General features: G+C 41.2%; 2 protein-coding genes across 2 annotated transcripts in view; one reads left to right on the top strand and one right to left on the bottom strand.

The window, feature by feature from the left end:
* Positions 1-13,551, top strand: part of LOC109406946 (tissue inhibitor of metalloproteinase) — a 46,425-nt gene extending 32,874 nt beyond the window's left edge. Inside the window, exons 2-4 of the mRNA XM_029873253.2 lie at positions 11,552-11,712; positions 12,546-12,631; positions 12,709-13,551. Of these exons, the coding sequence (XP_029729113.1) occupies positions 11,568-11,712; positions 12,546-12,631; positions 12,709-13,119 (642 nt within the window). The 5' untranslated portion in view covers positions 11,552-11,567 and the 3' untranslated portion in view covers positions 13,120-13,551. The remainder of the gene's footprint in view (positions 1-11,551; positions 11,713-12,545; positions 12,632-12,708) is intronic.
* LOC115266521 (synapsin) overlaps positions 1-17,507 on the bottom strand; it is a 65,136-nt gene extending 47,629 nt beyond the window's left edge. Inside the window, exon 1 of the mRNA XM_062844038.1 lies at positions 16,608-17,507. Within this exon, the coding sequence (XP_062700022.1) occupies positions 16,608-16,742 (135 nt within the window). The 5' untranslated portion in view covers positions 16,743-17,507. The remainder of the gene's footprint in view (positions 1-16,607) is intronic.
* Between the last annotated feature and the right edge of the window lie 543 nt (positions 17,508-18,050).

Consider the following 18,050-nt stretch of genomic DNA (forward strand, 5'->3'; position numbering starts at 1 on the left):
AATCACCAAGCAGGTGGTGGTAGTGAGCAAACGTCAGCATTTGAATCAACCGTTAAAAAGAGGAACAATAAAAGGTGAGCAGAGTGTGACATCTGTTTGTCTTTGCTGATAGATTCTGTAGCCGAAGTGAAAAACATGCGGTTCAGCAATCATGTTAACCCTGCAACACGACATACGGATACTCAGTTAAAAACTGCGGGCTTACCCATATAACACTATAGAATGAGAAGCAGGCCCGGTCCCTGTTGGGTCGTTACGCAATGCAGAGGAAGAGTGAGGGAGGCCTCTGTAGAATGAGTGCATTAGAAACTGAATATACCTATGTATTGTTAAATAAATGTTACCCAAGAAACTGCCGATTGAAAAATATCTTGCTGACCGCTGGGCTCACTCCTATTGCAATAAAACGCAAGAGTGAATATGAAAACAACACATACCTACCTATAATTTGCATTTTCCACCCGGCAAACTTTTACTTTTGAACCGAGCGAATTGAACACAAATGGAAACTGCACGCCCTTTCAATACATAGTATGGAGGTGGCACAAAATTCTCCCTCGTGCAAGCCGAATTATATGAACAATTTAGCAATGATGCAAATATCGTGTGGACTCGTTAGGGGAAGGGTTGCACATCGTTTAGTTGGTCCGGTCCGATCAGCGTGAGTTAGTAGGTATGAGCAGCTAAACAGAAAGGTTACCAGGAAATACAAATAAATACAGTCGCATTTGATTACATGAAGCGTGAAGGAACCACTTCCCTAGTTATTTGAAAATGATGTCATGGAGGTGTAAGAAAATATACTGCAAATTTTGCTGACGGTGGTAGTCCCACAAGTAAGTAATAATGTAATATTTTCTTATTGTTTTGATTTGGGACACTCTATTTAATCGCATCAGAGTGTAATTTGAGTAGCTCGTTATTTTTATATATTTAGTTCTACATTAAATTATGATTAAACTGAGCTAACAGTTTGCTGCCGTAACACACATTTCCTCTCGGTCCTCCCACCGTACTCTCTGGTCTGTCGTTGCATTGGACCTCTGTGCCTACGCACGTCCAGTGTAGAGTCCACACCTTACAAGTGGTCATCGAAGTGCTGCTTCCACCTTTCTATCACCTCCCTTCTATTCGTTAAAAGGCCCCTTTTCTTATTCCTTTCATTTCGGCTCGCAGCACAAAAGCGTTAGAGATGAGTTGAATCTCCATTTTTTGACAGTTTTATTTCCTCGCACCTCGTCAAAAAAAGGTGAGTCTGTTGCTTCCGCTTCTGTTTGTATCGTTCCACGTTCTGCCGGATTTCATGCTGCAGCATTACTGCCTGTGATGCATTACTCTCTTCCAAAATACCTTTACACCCCTCGCCAAACAAATCATTACGTCCACTCCTTTCCACGTATCCGACGAGGCTCTTGGCTCGTTGATGACTACTTTGACTGCACTCCAACAGTCGTCTATGTGAGCCACATCGAGTTCCTTTCGGGTGCGAACACCCGGAGTCCTGGATTCGTCTGTCGGATTGGCGCTATACAGATCTTCCAAATACTCGTTGACGGACGCAGGGCGCATTGATTAGAGTATCCAAAGAGTGGGAGCACACCCTATATATTTACTGGGCCTCAACCTCAGAAACGAGCGTTCCAGGATCACGTCACGTGTGACTTAGTACTATTAGCGTTGGGTACTCGTGGATCATCGTGTAACAGATCCTTCTTTTACGTTAGTCTATATATCTTTAGGGGCTTCCAAATGTCCGCGGACGGATGCAGGATGCAGGGCTCATCGATTACGGTGTCCAATAAGTGGGCGTAAAACCACACAAAACCATAACCGCCCAATCTCAAAAATGAGTATTCATTCCTATACAATCACACCATTGTGACTGCAAAATTGACTTGCTAGACACCGGTACATATCCTGATTGCACGTGTGTGTAAATATCTCCCGGTGGTTCCTGATATCCGCAGTCAGAAACAGGGAACATCGGTAATCGGTAATCGAGCTAAAACCACACAATCCTACCGGGCCCAGCCTCAGAAACGAACGTTCTTGCATTCAAACCGCGTTTGACTGAGTGAGTTGTCGTTATGTACCTACTCGCTGGTCACTGGCACAGCATAATCGCACGTCTTCCGGAGGTTCCCGATACCCGCGGTCGAAGGCAGAGCGCATCGGTTAGGGACCATTCATTGTCGGTGCAAGTAGTATCAGGTACGAGATTTGTGCTTCTTCAAAATATTGCTTTCTTTGAAAAATAAAATCTCTTGAGACACAAAAAAGAACAATATGGTTTCTTTGGCAAAGTTGGTGACAAATAAGTGATCATAAGTTTTGTAGAACATTTCATCAACTAAAAAGTAAGGCGTGGAGGACCGCTGTAGGAAGTGCAATTCAGCAGGGCAAACGATCGAGCATGTCGTTGCAGGCTGTTCAGTGCAGTGGTAGCTACCTCTATAGTCCAAGATTTAACATCAACAGCTTGCTTTAAAGCACAACTGTGTCGACAGATTTGTGTGAGAGCGAGTAAATAAAACGCTTGCAACTCGGTTGACGTTTGACTACAGATTGATGTTTTTATTCAGATGCTCAAGGTACAAATAAAGGTGGGAAGTATTGGTATTGGCGATACACATTAAATTTAAAGTGGTTAGATTATTCCCAACACCCCTCTTTAAGCTAATCACTCTTGTATTCCCAAAGTAATGCAGTGCTTCTTAAAGGTAATTGGCTGAAGGCCCTTTGTTAGCATGTCCGCTGGCTGATCTCCGGATGGGATGTATTTAACGACCACTTTCTGCTCTTCAACGCATTCCTTGATAAACTTCAACTTCACTGCTGTATGCTTCAACTTCTTTGACGGTGCTTCTGATTCGGATATGGCGATAGCTGATTGGTTGTCTTCGAATATTTCAACTGGCTTCTGATCACGAATACTCAGTTCATCAAAAAGTTTGCATATCCAAATGGCTTCACAGATGCAATCCGCAAGTGCCGAACACTCGGCCTCCGTTGACGACAGGGCAATCGTTCGCTGCTTCTTAGTAGTCCAAGAAGTTGTAGCATTGTAAATCCGAAAGAGATATCCGGACACGGACCGACGATCATTCTCATCTGTTGCCCAATTCGCGTCAGCAAAGCCGACGATCTGCTGATCTGCCTCTTTACTTCTTCTGTACACCAAGCCGCGCGATGAACTGCCGTTCACGTAACGCAGAATCCGCTTTAGGTGGATCCAGTGCGCTTCCGTGGGCTTGCATTGAAATTGACTCAAATACGATACAGCCGCACTTAGATCCGGGCGTGAAGTCGTCATCAAGTACGTTAAACACCCGAGAAGTTCTTTGTACGGCTTATCGAGGCGGTTGTCATCGCTTCCCTTCTGCAGCTGCAGACCAGCTTCCATTGGAGTGGACGTGGGCTTGCACAACACCATTCCGAATCGTTTCAACACTGCTTCGACGTAACTCTGCTGGCTAAGCTTCATGATGCCGGACTCCTTGTCACGTTCGATTCGTAGACCGAGGAACATCTCCGCTTCCCCGAGATCTTGCATCCTGAACTCTTCTTGCAGCAACCGTTTAACAACTCCAATTTCACCAACATCCTTCGCGATTATTAGAACGTCATCAACGTACAGCAATAGATATACAGGTCCTGATTTCCCATTGCGTACGTACAGACATGTATCTTCTTCACAACGGCGAAACCCAATCCGAGCGGCGAAAACGTTGAAACGATCATTCCAAGATTTGGATGCTTGCTTCAGCCCGTAGATGGATTTGCGGAGCTTGCAAACCTTATTCCCCTCTTCAAATCCTCTGGGCTGGCGCATGTAGATGTCTTCGGACAAGCTACCATTGAGGAAAGCGGCGGTGACATCCATTTGATGAACAGCATAGTTATGTTGGTTGGCGAAGGCTAACATCATCCTCACAGTCGACATTTTAATCACTGGCGAGTACGTCTCCAGGTAATCAAGGCCGTATCGCTGCGTGAAACCTCTAGCGACCAGCCGTGCCTTCCGCTTTTGGATAGTTCCGTCCGGATGGAGCTTCAACCGGAACACCCACTTGTTGTCGACGACCTTCCTGCCTTCAGGGAGGTCAACTAACTGCCACGTATTGTTTTCCGCAAGTGATCGTAACTCCTCTTCAACAGCTACCTTCCATTCAGGCCAATCTTCCAGGTTTTGCAACTCTTCAATACTGTCCGGAACCTCCTCGACGAAATTCTCGGCATTCAATGCGTATGCGACACACAGGTAATCATTCAATCGTACCGGTGGCCTCCGAACACGCTGACTCCTTCGGGCTGCTGCTTCTTCCGGATCAACTGGAACCGAGACTGGAACTTCATCTTCTTCGATCTCCTCTTGAGGGTTCTGCTGTTGCGGCTCCGGTCCTGGTTCCGGTTCGACTTCACTGGACGGTCTCGCTAACTGTTCACAGTCTCGCTGCGCTGCACTCGAAACATCGCTTTGGCCATCTTTTGAACGCTGCCATGCTACCTCATCGACTACGATATCCCTCGCTATTATGATCTTCCGGCCATCCCATAAGCGGTACCCGTTTACACCGTACCCTACGAAGCGACAAACCATGCTACGAGAATCCAATTTGTTCCGCTTCTCTTTGGGGACAAAAGAGAAAGCCTTACTACCAAAGATCCGAAGTTTTGAGACGTCTGGCTTATGGCCGTACCACATTTCATAGAGTGTACGATTTTCTGTTAGGGCCGCCGTCGGACTACGGTTAATCAGATATACCGCCGTGAGAACCGCTTCACACCACATCGTTTTGCTCATACCAGAATCTGTAATCATCGCGCGGGCTTTATCCATGATGGTGCGGTTCAGCCTCTCACTAACCCCATTCTGCTGCGGGGTGTAAGGGACTGTGAATTCGATCTGAACCCCTTTGACCCTGCAGAAATCTCGAAATTCCTGGCCGACGTACTCGCCTCCATTATCGCATCTCAAACGTGATATGCGACTGTCAAAATGGTTTTCGGCCATGGCGACGTACGTTTTGAACATTTCGAGTACTTCGTCTTTGGTGTTTAGAAAGTACACCGCGGAAAAATGTGTGTAATCATCCGTGAAACTAAGAAAATAACGCTTACCGTTCCACGCCGCCGGTGTCATCGCTCCGCAGACGTCGCTATGGATGAGCTCGAGGGGTCGGGTACTTCTGGGCAGCGGCATGTCGATGAAGGGCATCCGAGTCTGCTTCCCTGCCATACACGGCTCACAGATCTGGTCTCCACGCACCGCTTTCTTCTCCAGATTCATTCCCTGGACCATATCCGCACTCAAAATCTTCTTCAAACCGGTACAACCGATGTGACCGAACCTCCGGTGCCAAAGCTCTTCACCACTAATAGACTTTTCTGCCACAAACACTTCCGACACGGTCTGGATTTTCGCGTTCAGTTCATACAATCGATCGTGACGACTGCCGGTGCACACTACACTTCCATCACGCTTGATCAATGCCTTGTCTTTGTCAAACACTACCTGCATACCCAGCTGGCTCACACGCCGGATCGAAAACAGGTTGTAGCTCAGTTCCGGGACAAACAGCACATTTTCCACCGTGCACTTAATTTCCCGTTCACCAACATTCGCTACCATGTTCACTTTCCCGGCATACCGGCACTGCAGAGTCTGACCCGAAGCAACTTTGATTATCACCGGCTCTTCAAGCTTCTGCACATCACACAACCAATTTCTCGCACAGACCATATGGTCGGAAGCCCCGGAGTCAAGAATCCACTTTAGCTTCGCACTGTCACCATCGTTTTCGCGTTGGGAATCACTGATGAAGGTCACTTCCGTTTCGCTGAAGTGAGCGTTCTGTTTCTTCTTGGCGGTTTTCGTCGAATCTTTCCCCGATTCCACATTCTTCCGTGACGGGCACTCGGATCGCTTGTGGCCAATCTTCCCGCAAAAGAAACACTTAATTTTCTGTCCGCCGGGGGGGCCACGCTTTCCCGCAAACGCTGTCGAATCACTACCGCCACCCCCATCGTGGGAGTTGTCCCGTTTCACACTTTCGTTCAATAATCGCGCCCGAACAAAGTCCAATGTACATTGTTCCGCGGAGAGAGTCTCCAATACTGTCACTAATTGGCTGTAGGATGGAGGCATCGTCTGAAGCAGGTAAAACACTACCAGCTGATCCTGTAGCTTTATTCCAGCCGAATCGAGGTCGCTCACCATCCGATCGAAGAGCATAAGATGGGCTTGCAACGATCCGGATTCATCGAACTTCATCGCCGAAAGTTTCTTGAGAAGGTAAAATTGACCGGAGATTCCTTTACGGGCAAATGTGTTCTGCAACGTCATCCAAATCTGCATGGGCGTCCGCTTCCCCTTGATACATTCAAGCTGGGAATCAGCGATGTTCCGCACTAGCACAGACTTGCACCTCACATCCAGTTTCCTCCGATCCGCCAACTTTCGTTCCTTCTCCGTTCGCATTGCTTCGGTATCCGTTGCCTGCGGTTGGTGTTCCGCCACCGCCTCTGCCTCCTCCTGAATACACTGCAGCATATTCAGCTCTTCTAGATGGACCTCCATGCGAAAGCTCCAGTTCGCATAGTTGGAGCCGTCGAAGAGATAGATTTTTCTATCCTCTTCCATCACTGCCGCGATTCAGATACGCTCGAGAAAAAACGACGAAAAACGAAACTAATTTTTCGCGACTATTTTTGCTACTCGCACCGACCAGCCGAATTCGCGCCGAAAAAAAACGTGCACCTTCAAGGTTAGGGCGTAGGCTGGGCCCATGACCTGTGAGAGCGAGTAAATAAAACGCTTGCAACTCGGTTGACGTTTGACTACAGATTGATGTTTTTATTCAGATGCTCAAGGTACAAATAAAGGTGGGAAGTATTGGTATTGGCGATACACATTAAATTTAAAGTGGTTAGATTATTCCCAACAATTTGTACCCTGCTACAAGTACCAGCCAGACTCGGTTCTGGAAAATAGTTGCATGGAGCTGTACTGGGATCGCGAGATCGTAACGGATGTTCTCATTCGTGCCAACTGGTTAGACAATGCATTGTGGTTCACGACAAAAGGATGAAGCGGATAACCCTCATCGACATCGCTGTACCGTTAGACCATAATGTCCAATAAACGTTCTCCGGCAAGATAATGAAGTACCACGACCTAACGGAGGAGTTATGGCACCTGGAGGACGTCCGTATAGTTCCGGATGTCCTCTTGGCAACCGGAGTTATCCCCAAATCTCTCCTAAGTTCCCTAGACGAGCTGGAATTGAAGAAGGACCTGAACAGCATCCTGAAAGCGGTGATTCTGGGAACCTGTAGTATAGTTAGGCGGTTTCCGAAAATCTGATAGTACATCTGAAGCAGACTCATTAGGATATAAGCAAACCGGCCAATGAGATCCACAGGCGTTCCGATTGCCCGGGGTAGGCGAAAGTTTCCAGCAATTGTTGCTGAGAAATGCCAAAACTCTATAATAATTACAATAAAACTAATCGTTTAGACATGCAACTTTATGTTCAGCTAGATGGGACCACTGAGGAGTGGTGATTTTTGTAGCGGTTAAATCTCACTATTCATAACAACAAGCGTTAGGAACTTCTTACAAAACTGAACCTTGTGACTGTTTAGTTAATGGTAGCTATTAATCAAAGATATCTGTAATTGTCCATCATGATTTTTTGTTATTCGTTAACGCACTGTCCCAGCTTTGTCTTAGTTGGTACTGGGCTACCCAACACGTTTTAGGTAAAGCCAATTAAGCACCATCACGTGTTTAGAAGCGACGTTTCTAATATGAAGAGTGCCAAACATTAAACAAGAATAGATGAATGTACCAATGCTAAAAGTGTTGATGTCAAACAATAACACCATCAGTTTTGGGCATAAATAATTTTAAACCGGCCTAGTGCCTACCTATATTCCCACAATCTGCTTCAGTAGCATTCATTGACTGCCGGTTGGAATACGCCGTATGATCCCGCGTGCTATATTTAGCCGATGAAATCAAATGGAACCGCGTCGCTCCCTGACGAAGAAGACGCAATAAAAATACAACATTAATTGAGTCATATTTCTGGTGGTTTTGTTTTGAGCATCGCTTACGCTTACACGACCAGCACCAGCGAGCGCGCGCCCAGCTGGTTGAAATGCTGATGAATGGACGGATTGCCCGGAATTAAACGCTGAAAGCGCGTGCCCCTTGTGTGGCGGTGCGAATTGTTCGTGTGTGTCATCTAGGGAGGAATTCGCTGGAAGCATTCCGTTGGTGACGATTGTTTACCTTCGGCCCACATGGATCCCTCATCTCCAAGAAGTAACTAATGATGTTCAGTTCCTTCATTAGGGAGACAAATATTGTTTCACTATTTCGTGAAATGGGTTTTAGAATACAGTTTAAGGTTGCATAACGTTTACCTAAATGGAGAGTTCAGGCTCTCCATATTTGCTTTGAGTTGTGTGAATTTAAATATGGTTTTAGTATTTCTTCAATGACGTTATCAAATCTTCAGGATTATGGAAGCTTTGTATATGCAGGTCGCAAGATGCTTAGAAGATTCCCTGATAATTATTTATAAACAAATATGCAAAAATAAATCACCTATTAAAATTGTCTATTATCGGCAAACAAGCGGCAATTTACCACATTTAGAAAGATTATCTAATTTGAAGCCGATGGAATTTAACAGCTGATTATAAGGCCCAGCACTGTTTTGATTTTGTATGAGATTTTGACGTTTCTTGACCTTGTTGTTTACAAAATTTCCGTAAGACTGAAAGAGAAGGAGAGAATTTCATGCAGTGCCATATATGAAATCAACTTATAAAGTAACATGTGCCTCCTTTGACTGCATTTAATTGTTAGGTGGAGCCCCTTGGTATTTTATTACACGGGATTACAAGCAAAAGCTGAAAATATCAACAGGCGTATTAATTCACACCAGAAGACGTCCTGCCCCCTGCAATGTTTTAGCACTTAAAAAGTAAAACTTTAATGTAAGACGTCCATAAGCTCAGCTTAACTATATTTACATGACCACGTTTGCTTGGACGGTGCGTTATGACCTTGGTTATGACCTGTTTCCCATACAGGGTACAATTTAATAGAAGGATTTTTGTTACATTTATGTAGTCATATGAAACAGGGAAGTCTGCTCAAGTACAAACAAATACAAAGAAACATTTGTTCATTATATCACGCAGCCTTGAAATGTCAATTTTTGTTGCAATTAATTTTTCCTCACGTTCGCTAACTCGACGACCGCAGCCCATGATACTCCCTCAAACAATTCTAACCCTTGATCATATCTACAATCAATGATCGTTATTCATTTCATCGGTGCTCTCATAAATTCTCACTTGTTACGATGCTGTTCCAAGTGGTCTGTAGAGCAGATGACAGCAAATATGCGAAGCATTCATTTGTGTGGTCATTGTTTATTATCTTATAGAAATCGATAAAAGTGCTACGATTTCATGGTCAAATGGTAGCTGCACTAGAAGTGTAGAACGGTAGATATTTGCCTTCTCATTGGCACCTATAGCCCAGACTACTAGACGAACAATTGAGTTGTTTTTCGCTCCTTAGCTTTTTGTCCTAATTGCAATAAACTACCGAATAGATACTGCAGTTATATTTTGGTTGGTTTTGAAAAGCCAAATATGTACGTAGGGAGATATTTTACTGATTGATTACGACTGTTCTTGGTGTATTCTTCGGAGTATTTCTTGGCTTTTCAGTCCGATTATGAGATCAAAAACATCTTATGTTCTTTTACATAGACGTTTCGATCCGTATTGGATCTTTTTCAAGGACTCGCACGTGGTTGTTACTGATTCATGTTTGTGTAGATAGAAAAGATCGCTCTGAACGGGGTTTTTCGTAATTGGGTTCTTTAGGGGTATCCAGATTATTCCATAATCGGAATCTCCGTCCAAAAATTAGTCTAAATCCAAAATTTCATCATTTTTGGTGCCCGGGAACTATGTTTAAAATGCCTTTAAAGTTTGTATGGAGATTTTTTTGTTCGGGATGAACTGTCATTTTATCGATTGAACTGTCATTTTATCCACAAAAATAAAAACTGTTTTGTTTATTTCACCATCAAAACAAAGGTATTGGAAAGTAATAAAATCACGTTCTACTCAGAAAAATGAGCTCTTTCTATTAGAAATAGAATTAGATTACCTACTCATTTTATTTGTCCCACTTTAGCTCAAAAACTAGTAAATTTTCTGACCGTGTATGGACGTTTTAAATGATTCTCCTGATGCAAAAATGTATGTTTTGTAACTCGATATATAAATAACAATAATTCTGTTGAACTGATATCCTTATTCGATTAATTCTTAAAGTTAATGGCAAAACAGAATGATGCATGCTTGTATTTCAATTTGTTTATTAAGGACAGACTTGTTAGAATCCCAAGATGGCCGCCACAATGGCCGACTTTGGCACCTACTCACGATTTTGAGGGCACAAATCTCTTCGTAAACAAAACCAGCGCACCTGAGCTTATTATTTTAAGCTTATTACAAGTGAGCAAGAACAGAATAATAAAATTCAATGTTGTTTGAGGCTTGCTTCTTGAGATTTGTGCGTCTAAAGTTCTGGTGCGCTGTTGAAGCGGGATTTCAAGAAGTTTGTCCTTAACACTTAGACGCTAGAATCAAAGAACAAACAAATGGCTTACCAAACTCGAATCATTTGTGATTCGATACAAGTGTTAATGAATGTTAATACAGATTGGATGATCTTGACATACTGCGACGAAAATACGATTGAATCATCGCTTCGGTTGGCATCCATACTTCTTCTTTATATTCTTTCTGGCGTTACGTCTCACCTGGTACAATGCCTGCTCTTAAGTTCAGTGTTCTATGTATCGTGCATGCCGAAACACTCTAAGCCTACGGATGTCAAGCAAATATCATAACGAAAAGATCCAGCACCTGCGTACGAATTTAACCCAGAGGGTTGGGTTCAATTTACTGCATCGGCTACACGGTTTGTTCTTCTGCAAATCTTTCCCGGTCGATTTTCCCAATTATTTTTTTCGTACGAACACGTCGGAGCCCTGCACGAATGAAATACTGAAAGAATGGCGTAGATCCGTTGGCCCGTTCCCGAGCCTATTCGTGACAAACAAACACCATTCCATTTTTATTTATATAGATGAAGAAAAATCCCTTTCGGTGTCCTCCATACTTAGAGCTTCATATTAAGGACAAGGTTTATTGGATCCATTTGCTTAACAGAGTATTCCTACTTTTTCAATTGCCTTTGAACAAGGCAATTCAAAGATTGAAACAAATCAATCAAGCCCAATGTTTCAATCTTATATATGTACCTACGCTTTTATTTGCATATGTTATGAACATATCGATACGGCTGACGATGATTTATGTCCCTGGTCATTATGTTTCAAAATATCAAACAGAGTAGGCATTGCCACCGACCACCATGAAATGAACAATGATTAACATGTTGCATTTATTATTAAATGCGTTTTTTCTGCATCCTCTTTCTGCTTAGGTGTCCACACCGTACCATGTTACAAACGAGAATGAATCCCTACCATGTGATGACAGCGGCGCTGCTGGTGACGCTGGGTGTGATACTGCAACTGAGTTCGACCGAAGCATGCAGTTGTTTGCCGGAGCATGCACAGACGGCCTACTGCGATGCCGAGTACGGTAAGTTTTATGATTGCTAAGTGTGAATTTCACGCAGGGGGCAATTGAACATTTTAAATTTACCAGGGGAAATGATTATATCTATTATCCCTACCGTTCAGCATAAGACTTTATTTTTTAGCATTATTCTTCTTCTTCCCTGTCCTTCAGAGACCACGGCTTATTTTGGCAAATGATTAACGGTTTACTTGGAATATGATTTGTTTGGAGAAAATTAAACATGGGATTTGAATTTCCTTGTAACAATTAAGATTAGTTGATAAGGCTCTCGTCTAATGTATAAGCGTAGTGCGTTCAAATATCGCCTGAGCTGTGGATGTTTTTCATGATTTCACTTTTAATTTATCCATCTACCGTGAAGTTACAACGTTTTGACGCCTTTTTGAACAGATTTGCCACTATAACTCATAAAAACAACCGTAAACTTCAAATATGTTTCCATATTCGAATTCCTTGTAAAATTTGCAGTAAATTTGATCAATAGAACATTTAGTTCTCATTGGATAAGCTTGTTTAAAATAAAATAATAGAATAGTCTAGTCGTGTGTAAATCAAAGGGGTACTGCACTGCTGTCAGATCACTTTTTCACATTTTGAATGCCTTGTCACGCCAAAACTTGTGAACGAAAACCTTTTTTACTTCGTATACGCGAAATTCAGCATATTTGTAGTTCCGGATCAAAACTTGAGCTCAATCCATCAAAGCAAAGCATAGTTAAAGCATCTCAAAGTTGGTCATTTTGTACGAAAATCTGCGTTTGTCGTCGCACAGTGTACGTCGAGTCGAGCTATATGAAATCATTGTTAATATTTTCACTTCAATTTCATTACAGTCATCGTGGCCCAGGTACTTAGGAAATCCAACCGAAAACATAACGACAATAACGTTTACAAGATAGCCATCAAAAAGGAATACAAGGTAACAAACAAGCAGTAGATGACGCACCTATAGCAAGCAACAGTTGCTCAAAATTTAATTTTCAAATTCCTCTACAGATGACGCCACGCGCACAAAAGCTACTGAAGCAGGGAAAGCTCATTACACCGCCGTCGGATTCCATGTGCGGCATACGGCTTGAGCCGAATCAGCTTTACGCGATTGCCGCCAGGGACATCCACGTTGGACTGTGCAGCTTTGTACGCAAGTATAGCGATCTGACGATTGTGGAGAAGCGTGGACTGGCCGGTATCTACCGTAAAGGATGCCCGTGTGAGATCAAGCCTTGCTATCACGGAAGCTGTAATGTAACGATCGGAGCCTGCAATTGGACACCGTGGGCTTCCTGTGAATCGGACTTTGGATCGTGCATCCCTACACGAGGATATCTGATTGATGGATCACCGGCTAAATGCCACTGGCGTCGGTCACCACTGTATCAAAAGTGTAAGGTGAACTCTCGAGAATGATCGTGAGCGGGCGGCTGTCTTGTTTTTAGTTGACGTGTTTTTTTTTCTCAGTGCTGTAATTAATTCATTATGTGTATTCACTCCTCCGTTTACCCATCAAAACCTACTTCGGGTACCGAATTCTCTTCTGTAAATTTACTATTTTATAAATTTTAATAATACTATTTATTAGCGAGAAGCATATACTATTTATTTTACACACGAGTAGGACAAATATACTGAATATTTTCCTATAAATCATGGTAATATTTATTTGTATTTTTGTCAAGCGATGATGCTCTTTTGTACTTGAAGAAAATTATTTTAGTACAAATAATTATATGACTAGGTTAAGCAAAAGTTGTGGAGGAAAAATGTTTTAATCTCCCTAATGAATCGACTATCTGTTAAGGCAGCTTAACGAGCCATAATAAAAATGTTGATGGAAATTGAGCATTTTCTTTTGTCTTACTGTTTTTATCTTATACTGAATATTTTATTTTTATTTTACTGAGTTTGATGAACCAAGTTCGAAAGCCTTATTTACTTCATGTTATTGCAGGACTGTCCTGCATGGATAAAAAATTCAATCACCCACCGGGAAGCTGATACTGACGGAAATGTTTATCCCAATCAATAGCTATTGTACGTCTATTCCATTCTATTTTGAAGCATGCACAGTAGGCCATCCCAAAACGATCATCATCTATATAAAAATGAGTTTGAAATCCCTTTGGGGCAGCAAAACTCAAGAAGGGCTGAAGCGATAAGAATGACTCTTGCATGGTTTGATTCGTATTCATGGTGACTGTGTTTATAAGTAGAAAAAGTTAATTAAATCAACTAAAAAGTAAGAAAATAATGAAGTACTGATTTTCATGACCTGAGAAGAGAAAATCAACACTATCGAAATGAAACCAATCTAGAGTGCCGTGCTGCAATGGCCATAACAATTGTCAAACCACCACAACTTGGCAAGACAAAGTTTACCGGTACAGCTAGTATTAGCTAAAAACCATCATGTCAAAATTGGAAGTCCGTATCTTAAGTCTAAGTGGTCCGGGGTAAGAAAAATCATGATTTTTTTTTCGGCGAAAAAATACCCTATTCTACTAAAATTGATGATTTTAGGACCCTAAAGGGCTCAGAATTGCGGGTTTTTTTGGTCGGTACTACGCCACCCGGAAAGTTTTGTCACGTGTGAACGCGTTGATTTTGCTTAGATTAGAATGCTGAATTGTGAATAAATATTGAAGCAAAGTGAATTTTGACAAACCAGTGAGAAAAAAAACGTGGGTGGCGAAGTAAGCATTGCCGCGAATGGATGTCTACTTTAATCGCTTGTCATATTTTGCGCGTTCTCATAACGAATTTTATTCGACGATTTCGCTTGTGGTTTGACTGGTATTACGCCACCCAGTCAGTTTTTCGCGTGTGAAAGTGTAATTCTTCAGCGTAGTATCATTCGGGAGTTTCGGTGTGATGTCAGTAATCGCTGACTCGGTTGATCGCTCCACGCCGTTTTAAGTGTTTGCGGCAATGAAATCAATCCTATTTTGGTCGTTTCTGCACCGCTGGAGGAATAAGAGTACAACTATATTACGGCAGACTATGAAGAACTTGGTGAGATCTTTCCGATTAAAAATCGTCATTTTATTCATATACATGGGATATTTACCATTCAGGAAGTGTTAATGCATTTCATATATCCAATTGATATCCGGATGCATCGATGTTTCAGAAAACGCCCTCAAGATTACGTGGAAGTCCTGTCATACTTAAAATGGGTCGTTGGACTTGCAGTAGAGCTATCACCTTCCATCTCCAGGACTAACATTGTTTGCGTCTATGGGTAAAAGTTAAAAATAGATGCAGACTATTTTCTTCCATAAAATCACTGCCGGTCAGTGGGAGATACATACATACATACATACATACTTACATACATACATACAATACTAAAGGGCTCAGAATTGCGATATCTCTCATCGTTTTTGAGTTATCGGACGAAACATGGCAGGTTTCCTTAGGGTTCTCAAAAAATGGTCAAAATGTTCATTTTTAGGTAGTTTCTTGTCAATAATTCAGAAATGAAAAGACATATCGCAATTCTAAGTACATTTTTGGACCTTTAGGGTCCTGAAATCACCGATTTTAGTAGAATAGGATATTTTCTCTTCGAAAAAAAATCATGATTGTTCTTACCCCATACAATTTTTGAGAACTTTTGGCCCCGTGGGGGACCACATAGCCTTGAGATACGGACTTTAAATTTTGGCATGATGATTTTTCAGCTAAAACGATCGTTTTGCAATAATGAACTTTTAACATTTCCAATTTTTGCAAAAATAGGGACGGCCTATGCACAGCACTGTTGAAAGACATCCAGGTAACACCGAATTTTTTTTGGCAGCATTATTTCTGCAGCGTATCAGCCATCCATATGACAAAACACATTAAAATTGCTGTGCAGACTAATGGGCTCGAAGAAAATTCAAACATCTACGGCAATCAGGGTTTCCACTTGTATTACACGATAGATGCATTTTTTTGAAATTGGATAATCGAAGACATTTTTAGAGAAAATTGAAAAAAAAAACCTGAAACCTTTCAGGAATCAAATAGTGATATGCTTCTAACAATTTGACAATCAGCTCTTTTATTAGTAAAAAACGTTTGTCAGAATATATGTGCAAAGTATGATGAATTCCTGAACATCGTCAACTACATAAAAAGATTTTTCATATATTTTTGTAGTGAAGAAATTAACCAGAACACGATTGTATTTTAAATCTCCATGTGTTAGTGTTCTGGGTTTATTTGATCTACTATTGAGTATTGGAATTTTGTTCAATAAACGGTCAAGTTTTACTATAAGATCTATAATTTTTAGAATACTTATCCGATTTCACTCAAAATTTCAAAAATAGAGCTTTAATATAGGTAATGTAACGATACGGCTGTAACTGTTAAGGACATCCTTCCAGTTCTTGTAACTATGGTGTGCCTTTGATATTTGTGGTCGATTTGCCCGCAAAGCTTATTTCATAACAGCAATTTCTTAACATTAATTTTAAGAATTGTGCAGTTTTCGTGTCATCAGCGATACAAAATTTTCAATCAATATTTTTGACGTGAAATATGTATAATTTTTTAATTTAATTGGAGCAATATCGTGACACACATGTATATGCATCTACATCATACGTTTACGTTGAGCGAAAATTACTTAAGTAAGATTTATAATAAAATTGTCAGAAACTGTTCAAAATTTGGGTAGTGTGCAACAATTAGCGAATTACCCTATCGAATTTCGTTCGATTAGTGTCCGTAAACATGTCACAGTTATCAAACGTATATTGAACTACTTTCAATTCAACTCATTCGAAACTTCACAGAATTTTAAAGAAAAATTAGGACAGTAACATGTTTAGCAACATCGGTTCAATATCAATCAATTTGTTAAAATGTTGGAAAGTGAGAATTCAAGTATTAGTATTATTACTTACCATATCACGTGGGTTGGGGAAGAAGGTCTGTTCCACCAGCGGGAACCCTTCCTTTCCGAGACGTCGCTGTAGTTGCAGAAGATGCGCAAATACCCATGGTTTGTCCTGTGAGGAGGTGAAATTGAACGTTAACATTACTGAGGTGATAACAATACAAGTACTTGCATAATTAGTATTGTGAGTGTATTTTAAAGGGCTTATGCGTTATATTGCAGGAAGCTTGTTGTATACAACATGCCATGGTTGCAAAAAGCTTCTCATTGCAACGAATGATGCACAATCCAACAGGATGACGTGTGCTGTAATATCTAATTGGAAAAGCGAAGCGGGACGTGCGATGCAGTCATTTAAAACTCTGAGGCTACCAAGCAAAAGCCAAACCTTTATAGCACTTGGACAATTGTTCGGTTGCTTTAGATTTTTAAACCAAGTACGGGATGCTTCTCAATGGCTATGGTTGTGCACTGCTTGAAGATATAATTAGCTAAATCGAATGTTTTATGCATATCTGTTCCTAATCAGTGATGGGCACGCTTGCTGATAAACGTTAACGCATGCATATCAAACATTGCCACCTATTTCAATGATATGCATTTGAAATTTCTCAAATTAGGTATATTTCTGAATGACAATGAATCGGAACAAATAGTTCCATTTACCTCGCAATAACTGTAAAGTCAGACGTTCAAATGGATTATTTAACATAACAGTAGAACGGTATTCTTCGTTTGCATTCATGAGAATATAATTCAAAAACTTTTGTGTGAACAAGGGTAAAATAGAAACAAATGTACGATACAATCATACACAGTAGCCAGTTGAAGATAATTGCGAGCTTGAGAGAAAATTTAATGACTGGAAAAGCGTAAAATGGCGACATTCGATATGTCGTTTCAAGAATGTTGCTTGGCCTCAAGCTTTATAGAACTATACTGCCCATAACTGCATAACAGTCACATTCGACAAAAGTAGGCATTGTACAAAATGGAGTTTAAAGTTTGCAACATGCGCTAGTATGGAGACGATACGAAATTTCAAAAATGTGTCAATAACTTAAAATTCATCCTTTTGCAAAGAAATTTTCTACAGCTCTTCTTGTATGCTGGACGAATAGTTAAAAAAAAAAATAAGACCAACATTGATTGATATTACGCTTTGACACCAGTGTGTATTTCCAGTGTGACTGTTATGCGATTACATTCATTAATTTTAGTCAATGAGACAAAACGACTTGGTATTTGTTTCACATTTTGCAGAACAAACTTAAAAAGTTCATTTGGGTGGATGAAAGTACTGATGATTGGGTGATGATCCCCGGTATTAACTCAATATTGGCAAAAAATGCAAATGTTACAATTATGCAGTTATGGGCAGTATAGAGCTTTATAGATGTATACAGTCTTTATAGAACTTTTTGCCACTCCAGTGTGTCGTTTAAAGCTA

Source organism: Aedes albopictus, unplaced genomic scaffold (assembly GCF_035046485.1).
Source record: "Aedes albopictus strain Foshan unplaced genomic scaffold, AalbF5 HiC_scaffold_77, whole genome shotgun sequence".
Lineage (NCBI taxonomy): Eukaryota > Metazoa > Arthropoda > Insecta > Diptera > Culicidae > Aedes > Aedes albopictus.